The 17132-nt window shown below is 38.5% G+C and overlaps 1 protein-coding gene across 2 annotated transcripts in view; it reads right to left on the reverse strand.

The window, feature by feature from the left end:
- Positions 1–17132, reverse strand: part of FLT1 (fms related receptor tyrosine kinase 1) — a 208018-nt gene that overhangs the window by 127017 nt on the left and 63869 nt on the right. For both annotated transcript variants that reach the window (XM_079773671.1, XM_079773672.1), the window contains exons 5-10: positions 16213–16375; positions 15973–16109; positions 13300–13474; positions 12188–12305; positions 9666–9835; positions 8860–9019 (exon numbers count right to left, since the gene is read on the reverse strand). In XM_079773671.1, coding sequence (XP_079629797.1) covers positions 8860–9019; positions 9666–9835; positions 12188–12305; positions 13300–13474; positions 15973–16109; positions 16213–16375 — 923 coding nt within the window. The remainder of the gene's footprint in view (positions 1–8859; positions 9020–9665; positions 9836–12187; positions 12306–13299; positions 13475–15972; positions 16110–16212; positions 16376–17132) is intronic.

Genomic DNA, 17132 nt, shown 5'->3' on the forward strand with positions numbered 1-17132 from the left:
TGATCTGAAAACACCTGAGAAATAATTTTCTGAGCTTCAGTTTCCTTTTGGGAAAATTGGGGAAATTGGGTCCATTATGTAAGATTGTTGCATAGTTTAGGGATAATATATGCAAAAGGACACACACTGCTTTGACCACTAGTAAGGGCTCATTGATTAAATCTATTATAGCTAATTATCATTAAGTAGAAAATTGCACTCAAGGTGGTAAAACATCATACAAGGCTTTTAGAGAAAGTATGAAGAAACAGGGTATAGTGACTTGAAGCTCATTTTAAAGCACTACCTGGGCCTCATTATAAGGCACTACCTGGGCCTTAGTCTAAATCCATAACACCCTTTCCATCTTCTCAATCCACCAGGTTCTGCCTTTTCACCTAAAAGGGCAGTGAGGTTACATTAAAACCACGGGCTAGAGTCCATATTTCAAGGAACAGTCTGCCAAGTCAATGGAGTTAAAACTAAAATGTAGATTTTCAAGAATAGGAGCATGTTTTAGAAATGATATGTCTTATTTACTTATTACCTAAAGAGGATACTAGTTTCTAGATTCAGTAATGAAAGTGCCTATTCAATTTTTAAAAATTTGTGTATATGGCCAAGAAAAGTTAAGATATTCTGCCAATCTTAAGGAATCTTCCAAATTGTACATCACTACCTTCTGGGATTCCTAATCTTGAGAAGCTCCATTGAATTTTGCTAAAAACATCCCTATAAAAACAACCCAGCATAGCCTTCCTATTACTCAGCCTTTTGGTTTAATTTAAACACATAATGAAATATTTGATAGTAATTAGAGGAGACAGTTAAATCACAAGAAACAATTACTCATCAAACTCACGGTATAGCTATGAAGAGTGGGAAAAATGAAAATCTCACAAAGCATAGAAAAATGACAAAGAGGCATTTGGCAAATGAATTCGTGCTCAGTTCTCAGGACTTTGTATGAAATATTAATAAGGGCTGTTGTCTGAACACTCACACTGGGCAGCATGCACTTCCTCATCCAGTAATTACATAACAGAAAATAGAAAGTTTCTCATTAGTAAGTGAACATTCACTTTTGGCTGATGATGAAAGCCTCCTGTATAAGATGGCAAGATTTGTTGGATTGTTTGTTCAAGCTCAAAGTCCTGCTCAAGTGGTCTTTGGTCAAGTGGTCTTTAATGCCCCCATTTTGATTCAAGGCTGTATGTGTGGCAAATTAAATTTCTCTGTAGCATACCTAGTTTGAGTCTGTCTACCCATACACACACTACACAGAGTATATGTCAAGAGACATATAGATACAAATTGTATATATAGTTAAGAGGAGTATAATAAATATTAAAATATGGGGCCTGGCCGCCATGGCTCAGTGGTTGAGCATCGACCTATGAACCAGGAGGTCATGGTTCAATTCCCAGTCAGGGCACATGTCAGGGTTGCGGACTCGATCCCCAGTGGGGGGCATGCAAGAGGCAGCTGATCAATGATTCTCTCATGATTCTCTCTCATCATTGATGTTTCTATCTCTCTTTCTCCCTCTCCCTTCCTCTCTGAAATCAATTATATATATATATATATATATATATATATATATATATATATATATATATATATATTTTTTTTTTTTTTTTTAAAAAGATGAAAACATGGGGTATGTAACAATGCTTTCAAAAGAAGAGGCTCTCAGATATTTGACCTACAGTTAGCCCCCAGGAAATGTTCACTTTTTCATGTTTAAATGATTAAAACTTTTATTTTGTAGATAGAAAGTTTAATACAGGACATAAAACTGTTTCAGCATAAAAATAATAGCCATTCATGCTGGCAATCAATTAAATTTGGGTCCTTGAGAACATTTCTAATTAAGTACCATTAACAATTGCTGTCTTCGTCCTGTTAATTTTACATCCCCACTGATGCACAAAACTGTGTTTCGTCCAAATGATCTACCCTCAACACATCCCTAATGACTCAGGTCTTCCTTTCTTTGCCAATTTGCTGACGTAAACAGTAGAGAAATGCAATTAGGCGAGCCCATCTCAGAGTTTCTAGATGCCTCTGCCTTCTCTTATTTTGTAGGCCACCCCTCCAATACATCCCCCCAACATCCTAGCAAACCACACTTAGTTCTGGAGTGGTCAGCTTTCTCTAGACTCCTTATAGGACTCTACTGCTGGGGCAGATGAAGAGTGTTTTAGAAAGGGGACATCCAAATTGTATGGCAGGGAATATAATATTCTGTTAACGTAGGTCCAGGTCTGGCCTAAGTTAGAGTTTTGGAAGCACTTCCTTGAGATTCCATGGGTGTCTGTTAGGGTTTTCTTAGAAAATCCACCATTTTAGGTAAGAAATTCAAGAAATAATACTCTACTCCCTCTCCACATCCTTTGAATGAGAATCCTATATTTTCCACATTCTGAAGGGGTTCCTTGGCAAAAGACCAAATAAAGCAAGCAAAATGCGAGGCTAACCAGGAAAGGATGATTATGTCTTCTTGTGTGTGGTACAGGGAGGCCAGGTTGGCACTGAAGAAAATATAGGTTGACATGAACAGCTGAGGAGCTGCTCAATTTCTTTGCTTGATGGGTAATTATTGACATTATAACTACAGAGTAAGTTCTGTACCACAGAATACAGACTTGCATGTAAGTCTCCTCTTACAACTATTTTACTTTCACAGATTGATTTTTTCCCATTAATTTTGCACTGATCCTCAGAGTTAATCCTCAGGTCAAATTGCTTTATAATTTATAAGAAGCAGAAAGGAACTATCAGTGTGCAACAAGCAGGAAATTATTTCAAGCTATTTTTGAAAGAAGAAAATATAATTTGAAGTGATTTTCTCATCCCACTCATTAATAGCTAAATATATAAAAGCCTAAGCGACCCATACGACTGAATGACTGGAACGACCGGATGACCAGCGGTAGCTATGATGTACACTGACCCAGACCTTGCTGCTAGGGCCCTGACAGCCCCAAATCTGGTTTACCTGCATCCTGGACCCAGACAGGAGAGAGGAGGGAGCCCGATTCCTCACGGAATCGGCGGTGCCTTAACTTGCTGCTGGGGCCAACCTCCCATGGTCCTTCCCCCAAGCTGCCCCCCGCCCCCAAAAGGGCCCCGATAGTGGGGGTGGCTGGCCAACCTCCCGTGGTCCCTTCCCCCAGTAGGCTGGCCTCCCCAATAGGCCCCGATCACCGAGGGAACCCACCCATACACAAATTCATGCACCGGGCCTCTAGTGTATTATAAGAAAGGGGAAGCATGGTGGTTACACTTACAGAAAGGGAAATTGAAGCACAGACTAAGTAACCAGCCAAGGGCACCCAGAAGTCAGGGCCTGTGCCAAAAATAGAACCCATTTCCTTGATTCCCAGGTCTCTGACCCTGAGACTGTGGTGTAGATATTCTGCAGGGACATACATAGATAGAATAAGTAATCACTAAACATGTTTCATCTTATATGATTAAAGCATAAATGTTGAAGACAAATTGTGTATATCTTTATGTTTTGCACATGGTTGGTGACCAATAAATATCTGTGTAATAAGCAGATGGTTGACAGTGTATTTACCTTGAGTACCAATAATCTGAAAAATGCTTGTATAAGAAGTGAGCAGTGTTAACACACAGAAGGACCAGAAGTTTCTTCCTACCTATTTTTACTGATCATCACAGATGAAGAAAATGAGATTTTCACAAAGAACCCAATGTACCTACCATTTTTTTCCATTAAAGGACAGCAACACGTATGTGCAATGCTATTTACTATCATCTATCTTGAAATTATCATTTGTGTTCATTAGATGGAGGGAGAGAATTAAAGTGGCCTATGATCTAAAGAATGTGTGCTATAAAAAAAAACAAAACATAAAAAAAATGAAACAAAATGTACTGATGAAAGGCTGCTGGCCTTAAACCTCCCTATGTAAAAGACCCAATGATCATCAATATTTTAAAAGCAAGCCTTAGTTTTAAAAAGACAGCCAGGTAGATGGAGAGGTGATCGCATTCCTGGAGACTCCCAGGAAGGATGGCCCAGCAGAAGCTGACTCACCACCCTCCTGCTTGTGGGCATGGACGACTTGTCTTGCAGACAGCTGTCAGTCACTACCGGAGGGGCTTCTTGCCTTTTATGTGCATGTGAATAAAAGCAGTCTTTCAACATCTTAGATTCTTCCTGAGAAAATGTGCAGTTCAAATCTGGAGTTAATATACCAAGACTATCTTTCCCCCATTCCCTCCTGGGCTCCTCAAATCCATCTTTTCTGTTCCCCAACGAATGGCTCGTCCCTCCAGTCCAGCACAGTTACGGTTCCTGTAGAGACCGATCTCCTTGCAGTGGGCAACTTTATCCAAACAATATTTCCTGAGTCGGTACTAGCACCGTGGCAAAGCTCACCAAGGACTACGAGATCAAGATGAGCTCATTGCATGCACAGTTTTGCAGTCTTACTTAGTTCAAAAGCCAGGGGGAGGTAAGGTTCTAGAACTCTAATGGGAACTCCCAGGGAGGAGTCAGCTCTCCTATGTCCCACTCTGCCCCACCCCAGCCTTAGCCAACCCACAGGTCAAAACCACTTCCTCCCATGATGGGAAACAAGCAAAGGGGACAGGTCACACAAACTGGAAGAGGGACTTCATCCCCTCATTACACACTTTTATTTGTTCTTACTTTTACTTTTGCTTAACATCTATATTTCCTTCCTTTTTCTTCTTCTGGAAAGTCATGTTATATTTTCCTCAATTCTACAACCGAGACCCACTAAATTTCTATTTCTAGAGCACAGCAAAATTACATTTTACTTTCCACAGTTTGTGCTCACTTCTCAGAAATGTTAGGCAAAAATTCTCACTGTTGTGAAATTAGCCCTACAATTCTTTCAAAGTTTCTTACAAGTTTTGGGGTCTTATTTAACCCCAAATGCTAGCAGTAATTACAACCTTGCATTTATTTGGCTCTCTTTACCTTTCTCAAATGTAGTTTGTCTCAAAAAAAATGTATACACACACTTTGAATAATTATAAAGGCAGTGTTTATTAAAATATATTTCATTTTCAAAATTGAACTATCAGCTGTTAAGTGCTTTGGGATACCATGTATATTACTTAATTTGACCCTCTTGTTCTCCCTATCAAGTGTGTATAATGATCTTTATTTTATATGAACAGAAGCTGTGAACTACACACATGTGAAAGGTACTACAGGCTTCATGCATGCCACTGAGGTTCATGTACATGCTGACCTGGAGCAAATTTAGGGATGTCTACTTAAAGCCTCTGCCGGTTGCTGAGGATGAGAAAAATCCAAAATTCCACTTCATTCAGTGTTAATAACTTAAATTCATGTTATTAAAAACTCAAAAGAAATATTTTAGTTCTACTACTTTACCACCCAAATATGCAGAAAAGTAAAAAGGAGAAAGATTCTGCTGTATTCTTTTCAGCTCATCAGGTATGAGTTTAAAAGTAACCACTCTTTCCTCCTCTCTTTTATTCTTCATGTTTTATAAGAACAAATTCTAGGTGAATCCCAAACCACAATGTCATTCAGTTAACATATAGCTCAGCAGTTTACCACATTTGCTTTTTTAAAAGGAGGACATTTATGTTAAATTATTTATGGTTTTTAAGATCCATAAGGATGAACTTGTTGAGCAATAGTTCGGATAGCTTTAAAATATTTTTATATATTTATTGGACTTCAGAAAACTATACAATTTGGGTTAAGTGTGAACTTTAACTTAGATGCATTAACCAGCTGCCCAGATTAAATACATTAACCATATGGCCATGTTAACTTAGATCCATTACCCATTAATAATTTTGAGTTATTTAAACACATTCTAACCTCAAAACCAAACTATGTGTTGGTTGTGTCCATATGTAAATATTTAATTTAATTAGCCTAAAATTTAAATGCCAAGAATTATTCTACATATTCAATAATAATGTGTATATGGTAAGTCCTCACTTAATTTCGATAGGTTCTTAGAAACTGACTTTAAACAAAATGACATGTAATGTGAAACCAATTTTATTCTAGGCTAATTTATATAGACAAGAGCTAAGTTCCTATGCCATATGTCTGGTCACAAAAAACATCACCAAACTTCTAAATAAAGACCTTAAACACTTCTAATAATTAGACATTGAAATCAGTATGAGCTCTACATACATTTAAGAAAAACAAGTAAGACAATGGTTTTCCAACATACTGACTCCTCTTCTGGTAGCTCAGGGCACGAGGTGGGAACACCCTGGACAGGACGCCCTTCCATCACTGGGCCACTCACACCCACACTCACACTCACTCAGGCTGGCACAATGGAGACACGCCAGTTCACCTCACGTGCACATATTTGGGAGGTGGGAGGAAACTGGGGGACCCAGAGAAAACCCACAAAACCTGGGGCAAATGGGAAACTCCACAGACAGTGGCCCTGGCTGGAAACGATTTTTGTTCCCTCATCAATGTTGTAATGAAAGATTGAACGAAACCACTATTTGAGGATCTGCTATACATTAATCACCAACTCTCTTTTGATGATCACCCACAGATACCCGTATGCAAATATGTTACTATGTAACTCAAAATAAATACATTTTTAAAATTTATGCAATAGAATACACCTTATTCAAATGTTACTAAAATTCCTGTCTACAATGGAATCTAAGTGTTAATATAAGTATATAAAATATACTTAAGTAAAGACATCTTTAAAAAATTTTAGTGATTAAAAAGGGCTTCATTGATCTGTCAATTTTAGCATTTCTCTCTCTGATAGGATGAAATAGAGTGATTGATTCCATTTGTTTGCTATGCACCAAGGTCCCATATATCTTTCTGAAATGCTTCTAAGCTAATGTACTACTTAACCACCAAGCACCACATCTGGGTCTGACACAAGTAAGCTACTCAATCAGTCTATTGACTAAAAAAAATGAGAACTTTTTATGAACGTGCACATTTTCAACAGATAATTTCAAGCAACAACATATATTTTTTTAAATGAGGCATCATTGAAACAGTTAAAGCTCGCAGTTCTGATGTGCCTTGTGACTTATAAAAAAGAGAATGCCTTTAACGAAGAATAAATCAAATGGTGAACAAGCATTTATTGAAGCTTTGAGGCACTGCTCCGACTCTTGAGAGACTTCCAAGAGGAATAAGAGATTTTTTGGGGCCTTGGCAACATAACTCTGTGACATGGGAGAAGGATTCCCATACACCACAAAGAAATTGGAAAAAGAGAGCTAATGTTTACAAAGTTTTACTTCAGCTGACCTCATTGCCCAAACTATATTTTATTAGAATTATTCAAACCTAATTTTATAATATTATGTTCTATCACTCATAATTGTTTTTTCTAATATAGCTACTAGTTTTAATCCTAAATTGACTGAAATTTTAGATTTTTCTATTATCAAAACAAAAATAAAAAATATTGATATAAGGCTATGCTATTCCATAAAAATTTAGCTCTAAACTTTTATCCAAATCTAATAGCTTAAATTATTTCATTTTTTATTTACATTTTAGCATAAATATAAAAAGATGGGTCCATAAATATGGATGCCTACCCCCAAATTAGCAAAATAATGTGAAATCTCAGTATACTATTATCTCATTTTCTTTTGGATTGAATATCCACAATGGTTAAACAGGTATTCGAGATTTGTAAGTTCTCCATATTTCAGATGAGAAATTAGACATATATGAAAACAGCTACTTCTCAGGAATTCCATAACTCACCAGTGACTTTCAAGATCAAAATAATATGCCTTGAACAAAAGATCACAACACAAAATAAAGAAGAGCTGAAATTGTAGGAAGAATCTAGAAAACCGAAGAGCCACTTCTATCTGCTTATGGTAGAGTTACGTCTTGTTTACTTTTTATCAAGCTAAATTTTCTAATAGCAATTCTCTCAAACATTCTGCAAGTGGAATTAAAAACAATACAGGAAATATTTGGCATAATGACAATTATTGGGCGATCTCAATAATATCTTATTGTTTTACCTACCAATTCTATACCTGTTCATCCAATTAGCCCCATGAACTATCATTTGTACCATTCCTCTAAACCAAACAGAAATGGAAAAAAAGCAGACAGGACTCAGTCACACACAGGGGCAAGGGGACACTGCACAGTTAACAGAGGCTGGGGATGTACTCATTCAGCAAGCATGCTTTGGTATCTACTGTGTGCCAGGCTCTAAGGTACAGAGGTGCTCACCATCAGTTCAGAGCTTGTGGAGCTGACAAATGTGTGCACATGGTGACGTGGCAGTGGTGTACTCAAAGCGCCGTTATGATGGGAGGGAGAGAGGAGTCAGGATGAGGTGGTCAGGAGGCTTCACAGAGAAGGCGACATAAGGGCTTAGCCTTGGAGGATGAAGGAGGACTTCTCAGGAAATAGAAAATGGGTAGAAGCGCCTTTCAGACAGATGGAAAAGTATGAGCAAAGCCTATGAACAGTAGTGATGGTCGGCGTTGGGAAGATCTCATGTGATAGCCAATGCTTGGAAGATGAGAACGGGGAAGGTCAGTGGTGGAGCCAAAGTCTGGGGTCCTCCACTAGAAAACAAGAGACTGGCGGTCTAGCCTGAATTCTAAATAATGGCTCACAGGGTGACCTTAATTCTGTCCCTGTGCTCCTGAATCTACAAACCAGAGAGAAAAATTAGAAATGGGTAAGGAAGAAGAATAGATACTGCCTACATCTTCCCAAGGCAAGCAAAGTCTTTGTCCCCAATATATTTCACATCCCGTCTGCAAACTCCCATCAGTGTTCATTAAAGAATCTTGAGTCCAGGTGACCAAAAATATGTAAAAGGTATTCAAGAAACGATCTGTCCCTACCTTGCTTTTGAATGATTATGGTTACAGGGATGCCAGAGCCACTTGATTGTAGGTTGAGGAATACCGTAAATGGTACAGGTCAGGATTTGTCTGCTGCCAAGTGGATAGAGAATTGGTTCTGGAAATGATGACACAGCCTTTTCGTAAATCTGGGGTTTCACTGGAAAGGAGAAGAACAGGACAGAAGTCAAGAGCTGTTCTATTGCCTTGTTCCTGGGCCACAACCAGAAGGACCACGTTGTCACTGGTTTTGATGTTAGGGATTCAAAACATGAGCAAAAAACAAAGAAACCCTCACATTTGTCATTATAATACCAATTTTTTAAAAGCAGAAATGTTTTGAGAACATTAAAAAATCAATCCGCCGAAACCGGTTTGGCTTGGTGGATAGAGCGTCGGCCTGCGGACTCAAGGGTCCCGGGTTCGATTCTGGTCGAGGGCATGCACCTTGGTTGCGGGCACATCCCCAGTAGGGGGTGTGCAGGAGGCAGCTGATCGATGTTTCTCTCTCATCGATGTTTCTAACTCTCTATCCCTCTCTCTTCCTCTCTGTAAAAAATCAATAAAATATATATATATATAAAAAATCAATCCCATGGTAGATATGATTATGATGGTAATAAGCCGTATTACTGTGGAAGTTAACAAGTATATATGAAATAGCTATTATGGGAGTGTAGGTGGTTTTTAAAATAATTATTTAAAATTTTGTTTTCTTTGATGTTGTTATACTGACTTTTCATTTACAAATTTTCATTAATTTTGCTCCCACTAAAATCAGGAGAAAGTCTGAACAGTAAACTTACCGTTTACGATGAGAGTGGCTGTGAGGTTTTTAAACACATTTGACTGGTTTATGCTCAGCAAGATTATGTAATTCCCTGTGTCTTCAGCAGCTACATCTTTAATAATTAACGAATAGCCATGAACAAAATAGCGAGCAGATTTCTCCGTCACAGGTAACCCATCTTTTAGCCTGTGGTTAAACAGATGATCAATAAGTCTGCATGATCACACTGCCATTTACATTTGTGAACTCAAATTTATGCATTTCAAGCCTTTGATACTCAGCATTCATTTAAAAAAACTTAGATACTAACTTTTCAGTAAAGCCAGGTATAATTTTTATTCTTAATTATTATTTTATTTTTTAAAGATTTTTAATCGAATTTTAGAGAGAGAGAGAGAAAGGGAGAGAGAGAAAAATTGATATGAGAACAAAAATATTGATTGGCTGCCTTCTGCACTCCCCCACTGAGGATCTAGCCCAAAACCCTGGGCATGTGCCCTGACCGGGAATCTAACGCAACCTTTTGGTGCCCAGGACGACTCCCAACCAACTGAGCCAGAGCCAGGTATAATTTTTAGTCTGGGAAACACTTCATATTTATTGGCAAAGAGAAATAAGTGAGCTGAGGGAGACAGAGAAATGATGGTTCAGTGTACCCATAAGAGCTGTGGTCACCGTTGTGACTTAAGTAGTAACCCAGAAGCACCGGGCGATTCCCTCCAAGATATTTTCCATGAGGCTCCACCAGCAATACAAGGGCCATTGTAAGTCAGATCAACTAGATCACTTCTCCAGATAAAAATAAAAATAGACTTTCCCATTGTGATCTCATGTGGAGTTCTTATTAGCTGTATAAATGGTCACAGCAGTTGTCCCTTTCAAAAACTATAGTGAAATCAAGATTATCAAGATTTTCCCCCTGAAGAATAGGTAAGGCACAAAACTCATAAAAAAAAAGGTATAAACTTTTTAAAAAGCTTAACTTTAAATATAGAATTGGTGCCTTGATATCATGCACCGAGACCCAGGAGGCCTGAGCGGGCCCGGCTCGGCCACTGCGCCTGAGCACCTGACATGCCCGTGCAAGCCTCGGTTTCCTCAAGTTTTCTGTAGAATTTCTAAAAAATCTCTTCTAACTTTAAAATTCTGTAACTTCATTAAACTGCAAGGTTCTTAAAATGAGCAGTTTTTAATCCGTTAGGAGTGTATTGTATTCTGTGTAAAGGTATATAATATTGGGAGTGGTTTTACTTCCTATCCATGCATGTATCGCACAGGCCTGCAACAAATTCCTGTCACTAACGCGTCTCAGTTCCGAAGCATTTAAAATGACTGTGCTCTGTTTTGGGATTACAAATACCATCTCAGTATTACTTTAAGGTATTTTCTATTAACGAGTCAGTATTTTTAAAAATGGATTGATTTTCCTCTTTTGTTTTAGGTCCTTGCTACTTAGTGACTGAAAAAAAATCGGTACTGCTTAATAGATGGGGATACTCTCAGATGAGGAAAGAAGGAATGTAACTCCTAGATAGATACACTGATATCTTAGATATTAGGAAGCCCCCACCCCGCCCCAAATCTCTCCTCTACTGCAACAGCATGAAGAGGCATAGCACAAATTTAATTTTCTCTTTAAGTATCTATTAACTATTTGAGGAAACTGAAAATAAACACTATGTTCATATGATAATGAAAGCAAAGTAATCTCTGGTTGAGGAGATTCTAAAATGGCACCACTTCTATATCGTATGGGCTATTTTCCTAATCGGTTTTGTACTATACTCTTTGTTTAAAATGTAATCGTTAAAGCCAAAGATATTGACATTCAAAAGTGCTTTAAAATGCCTGCAGATTTTAAACAGATTACATTGTTTTACATCAGGTGCTGTGCTACCACAAAAAACAAACAAAAACACACACACACACACCAAAAAAAACCCCACAAAAAAAGTGCTTAAGGAGTTTCTGAATATGCAAACTCTGAGCCAAAAAAAACTTAATTAGTTCAAGTAGGTACATTTGTCCACCCCTGCAATGGAATAAGTCTTGACTTTATTAATGTTTGTTTGATTTTAAAACAAGACTGGAACTTTCACCCAGCTGTATATAAAAGAATTATTTTCAGATAATAAAAGAATTATTATCCTCGTCACAAGGGTCCACTTCTCCAGGGTTAATAGAGCATGTTATTTATTCAGGAGGCTTCCTAGTCATTGCCAACATGTTCCATTCAGAGGATGTTGACATCATAGAAAGGTTTAGAGATGCAGAAATTTAGTCAGAGTGAATGAGTGCCTAAACTGCAATGAGCACTCAAAAAACCCTAATCCCCGCTCCATCCTGGCACAGTTCTGCTCCTCCCTCCAGCCCTTCCTGCCTACAACACCCCAGCCAGACTCAACACGGTTCTTAGCTCTCCACTGCTGTCTGAGGAACTTATCTTGATTATTTTTAGGAAATCAAGCCAGTGAGCTCCTGCATTTTCAGACTTACAAACCTTATCATGAACTGATAGGAAAATAATTTCAGTCCTACCATGCCACTTCTGGCGGGGGAAATGCCCTCACTTTCATCGATAGCCGGTAAGACTTCTTGCCAGCTACAGTTTCAAGCACCTGCTGTTTTCGATGTTTCACAGTGATGAACGGTTCATCTTTGAAAGGAGAAATGATCAATATATTAGAAAAGGCTATCTTTATGTAAACAAAACAAAAACAAAAACACTAACCCACTCCCTCATTAAAGGAGGGTCTAAGCAATGAATAAAAATTCAGCTGAATTATGGTCAAGCCTATCAATGAGCCCAAATAGTGATCAATGAATAAAATAACTTAAAAGTATCCTAACTGGTGAAAAACTTTCAAATCAAGTGGTTGCAATTCCCAGAGGTATAAAAGCAGTGCCAGGCCAACAGAAAGTGGCCTTAAGTGTCTATATCACAATAACAAAAAATTAAAAAGATACTTCTAAACATCCCCCCAGCCATATGAATACAATGAGAGAAAGTTGCTCCAGACACCCTAAAACAGCTAATCTGATATAAAAAACCAACTGGAGAAAGTCAAATGAGTATCAAAGGCATTGACAGAATTTTTCCCTAGTTTCTGCTCCTCACACTGTTTTTCGTTTCAACAGTGGGGATGAATAAGGTTTTTGAGGGTTCTAAAGAGGATTAAATATTTTCTTAAAAGAATTTGCCTATTGAAATTGAGCAAAAATATTAGGATTTCTTGAGAGTAAAACCAGGGATAAAAGAGCATCGATTCTAAATAATTCATCGCACCATATTTTTATTTCTCTAAATCACAGTAATACCTTAGAAATGTCCCCCTGAAAATAAAGGTAAAAATTATCCTATTTTTCTGTTTTGTTTATAAGGAACACTACATAAAGGATTTCATATAGCTTTTAATGTGACCTAATTGAGTTATTATTAACCACAATAAATTTGTAAGGAAAAGATTCTCTGTTCAATCCAAAAGCATTAGAAGAGCACTTAGTGTGATCTGCTTTTTGGCGGGGGGAAGAGGAGAACAACGTTGCTTTCGTGGGTGGCAGTGTTCCTCCTGGCCAAAAGAAAATTTACTGGGTGTATAGAACCCTCCCCCAAAGCACAATGGCCAGAAAGCAGAGCTTGAGCTGCTTACCATATACACGCACTGAGGTGTTCACAGATTTGAAGGATGAGCCACTCGTCACATGACAGGTGTAAATGCCTTTGTCTCTGCTCTGCACTTTGTTAATAGTAAGAACACTGTAGAATATATTGTCATGGGAATTGCTTTGGTAAAATCGACGTCTTATAGAGGCACTCTTATTTGTCTAGAAATAAAATGTATAACAAATTAGAAGTAGTAATTGTTCATGCTTAAAGTGGTAGCACTTCTCAGATTATTACCGACATCAACATTTGATGCTGAGAAGCAAACCCACCTGGAGCAAAAGGTTTGGAAATTACATCTCTGTCTGGATATTTCAAGTATGCACACAGTGGAATTTTTTGAGGACTTCCTCTTCTTCAGATGGACTTGCACATACATCATCTCAATCGTTTCTCACCACTACCCAGTCAGACTGGCAGGATTATTGTCCTTTTACAGACGCACAATGAAGTGTCAAAGACACCGGCCAAAGAAGGCAAAACTAGGTCTTTGAGTAGAAATCTAGTCTTCCCTCCAGTACACCGCACCCCCCCCTCTAAACAGTAACGTATTCTCTAGGCATAGATCTCACACACAAACGCAGGCAATATCCTTAGCATCTGAATTAATGACAGTGTTTTTCTTAATAAATCACCGTGTGAGTTTTCTTCTGCTTCCTTACTTGAATTGAAGGAAAAGATAGTGAGTCCTGGCCACACCTACTAAGGTGTAACACTCCCAGCTTCATTATTTCACCATTTGAACAATGCTTGCCCCTTTCTGCTAAATCACACCAAGTAGATCAGGGGACATACAAAACCATCGACATGGTCAGTCGACACTTGGAGGGTGCTGTCTCGTGTTTGCTTTCAGGGGAGACCTAGAGCAGGCCTAGCGTCTGCACTGTGACCTGGCCACAGTGACTGCTCTGGCTTTGAGAAGATGAGATCACATTGCCTTTTCCTTTCATTGTTTCTTCCTTTTTTTTTTTTTTTTTTTTTTTAGCATTACATTTTATAGCACATAATATGTTATTTCCTTCTCTCAATTCTTCCTCACGAGGGGGCATGGAAAAAAGACTTTGGAAACTGTCCAGAACCGATCTTTGCGTCTTGAACTTGTCTCCTCCGTGCCATGTTTAATAATTTCTACCCACCTATCCTTTTATTGGCTTGTTGGAACAGATACACATTTAAGTCATGTTCTTCATTCTCCGCAGTAACCAGGGAGAAAATGTCGCTCTCCAACATCAAAAATCCCCCGAACTAACAGATTGAGGGGCTTTCAGCAACTTCAGTTATGGAGCTATTACTCTCCCTTTGAGAATACTTTCCTTTCCAAGTCGGAGTACCATCGATGCCATTTCTGCCTTGGAAAACAGCTGACCCTGTATTTCAGAACTGAGTTGTCTAGTACTGAACTACCAGCCACATGCAGCTATTTAAGTTAAAAAGTAAACAAAACTAAAAATTCAGTTCCTCAGTCACACCTGCCATATTCTGAGTGCTCATAACCATATGTGGCTAGTGGTTACTGTATCGGATACAGAGATATAAAATATTTCCATCGCAGGAAGTTCTACTGGACAGTGCCATTTTAGAAGGTATTGTCTTTAAACAGATGTAGCATCACTCTCTTACTTAGAGTAGCAACACTAACAGGATAAAAGTTTCTCCCCTCTTGGCATTTATTCAGAATATTTGATTGATCAAGAATACTCGATTTCTATCAAAACCCAGAAAATATTGCTATAAGTCGTAGCATTTCTATTTAAATGAAACAATACCATTTTCTAGAAAATTCTTTGACTAATGTATCATTAATGTGTTCCTACAGGGCACTTGTTACACCTTTTTATTGCTAAGTTATTCAATTTCCATGGCAAGAAATGTTGATGAAAAACAATAGCTTGGGGCTGATGCATTAAACTTTCGCACATAATTTAATCATAAATGAACTTGGTGATTGGGTGATCTGAATAGCATAACAGATGACTGTACTTGGGATATGCCACATAACTCATACTGATACACAAGAAATGGAGGCTGGACCTACTGTCAAACATTTCTGAACAGTTTATCATAGGTTCTCCATCTACACATTTTTTAAATAATTGTTTGCAAGGATGTTTAACTTGTGTAAGGGAACCCAACTCAGTCTTCATTCTTCTCATTTTTCTGAAGGACAGAATTGCTCTTTGTCACTTAACAAATGGAACACTGGATGGCTGGGTTGTATTATCTTTTCCAAACATGCTCCAATCAGGAGCCTGCCTGTCTGCAGTATCTTAAATTAATGCGCTGACAACTTTTTGTTGTTGTTGTTACAAAAGATAGTCCCTGCCTGGCATTAGTGATAAATTTCTCTCTCATCTCTAAATCCTAGAGAATGGTTTCCAAGATGAAACAATCCCTTTTTCCACTCAGAACCATGCAATAGAAATACCAGTCTATACACTTCAAAACAAAACCTCTGGACATCAAAAGACCATATCTATGCCTACCAGATTCATGAAATGCCAGGCAAAGAAAGCACCCACCAAACCCAAAGCTTCTTTATTGTCTCCAACTGCCATAGGAGTCAAATATTCTGATTTTCCCACTGCAAAAACACAGTGGCATTTCACTTACTAAAAATAAATCCTATCCTACAGAAGAAATAGAAAAACCGGTCACTCACTTCACCAGGGTAAGTCCAGTTCATTTGAACTCTCGTATTGAAGGGCGTGGTGACAGTACAGTTGAGGGTCAGAGTTTGACCTCTAAGTAACTTGACAGGGCTTGGTGTGCTCATTTGGACATCTAAGATTGTAGTGGCTGCAAGTATAAGAAATAACATGTTTAAAAATCAAGGTTTCATTAAGCAGATTAAACCCTTGAGCGTTCTGGTTTATGTTCACGCCTTTGGAACATCACTTACTTTGTCGAAATGTGAGATAGTTTGTCTGGTACAAATGTCCGTTGACTGTTGCCTCACAGGTCAGAAGGCCTATTTCTTTGTATGTTGCATTTGAAATTAAAAAGCCCTTCCTGCTGTCCCAGATTATTCTTTTTCCATCAGGGATCAGAGTCTGAAATGGAACCTGAAAAGGAAGGAACATGCTTTAACAAAATCATATTAACACCGCGGCAGTAGTGTTCACTAGTAGGTTTTGAAAACATAATTTTCATCTAAAATACAAATAGCACAGGTAAAAAATGCAGTTTATTATAAGTGGGTCTTCAGTTTTCTTTATATGTAGCAATGTATATATTTATTATGATAAATTAGAGTAATTATAATAATTGATTATCAGCTTTAGCGACAAGCTGCACCTACCCAGGATGGGCCCAGGGGTCAGGTCAGACTTCTAGTGGGAGCCGTGTCTCCTTGGCCTCTGAGAACCTTAGTAATAAACTGGCCTGATACCCAATAGAGAAACCAATTAGTGTTTTTTTCCACTGGGGCTGCCAGGATATCCTCATGAATGTCTTTATCTGGAACTGTTAACAAGCTGTAAGTTGTCCTCCTATTGTGCATGATTCACTAGAGGCAACAGTCTTTAAAGGACTGGATCCTTCCAGATCCTCCAAGATTCAGAGCATACACTGGGTTGTCATTCTGAGAAGGCCAAAGGCACCGACTGCCTCTGGAGGGGACCCCCGCCCCTCCCCAAGCCGAGGCTGCCAACAGTGAAGACAGCAGCCAGCAGATGCGGAGGCCGGAGGCACTGTGATGGCTGGAGTGCTCTCCAGGTCTTTGAAGTGTTCCCAAGCACAGTGAGTCCAAATAGAAGAGAAGAATCCAACAGCTGATTCTCCCCTTATGCCTTCTTCTAGGCCCCAAGGACTTCATTTTTA

Source organism: Cnephaeus nilssonii, assembly GCF_951640355.1.
Source record: "Cnephaeus nilssonii genome assembly, chromosome: 6".
Lineage (NCBI taxonomy): Eukaryota > Metazoa > Chordata > Mammalia > Chiroptera > Vespertilionidae > Cnephaeus > Cnephaeus nilssonii.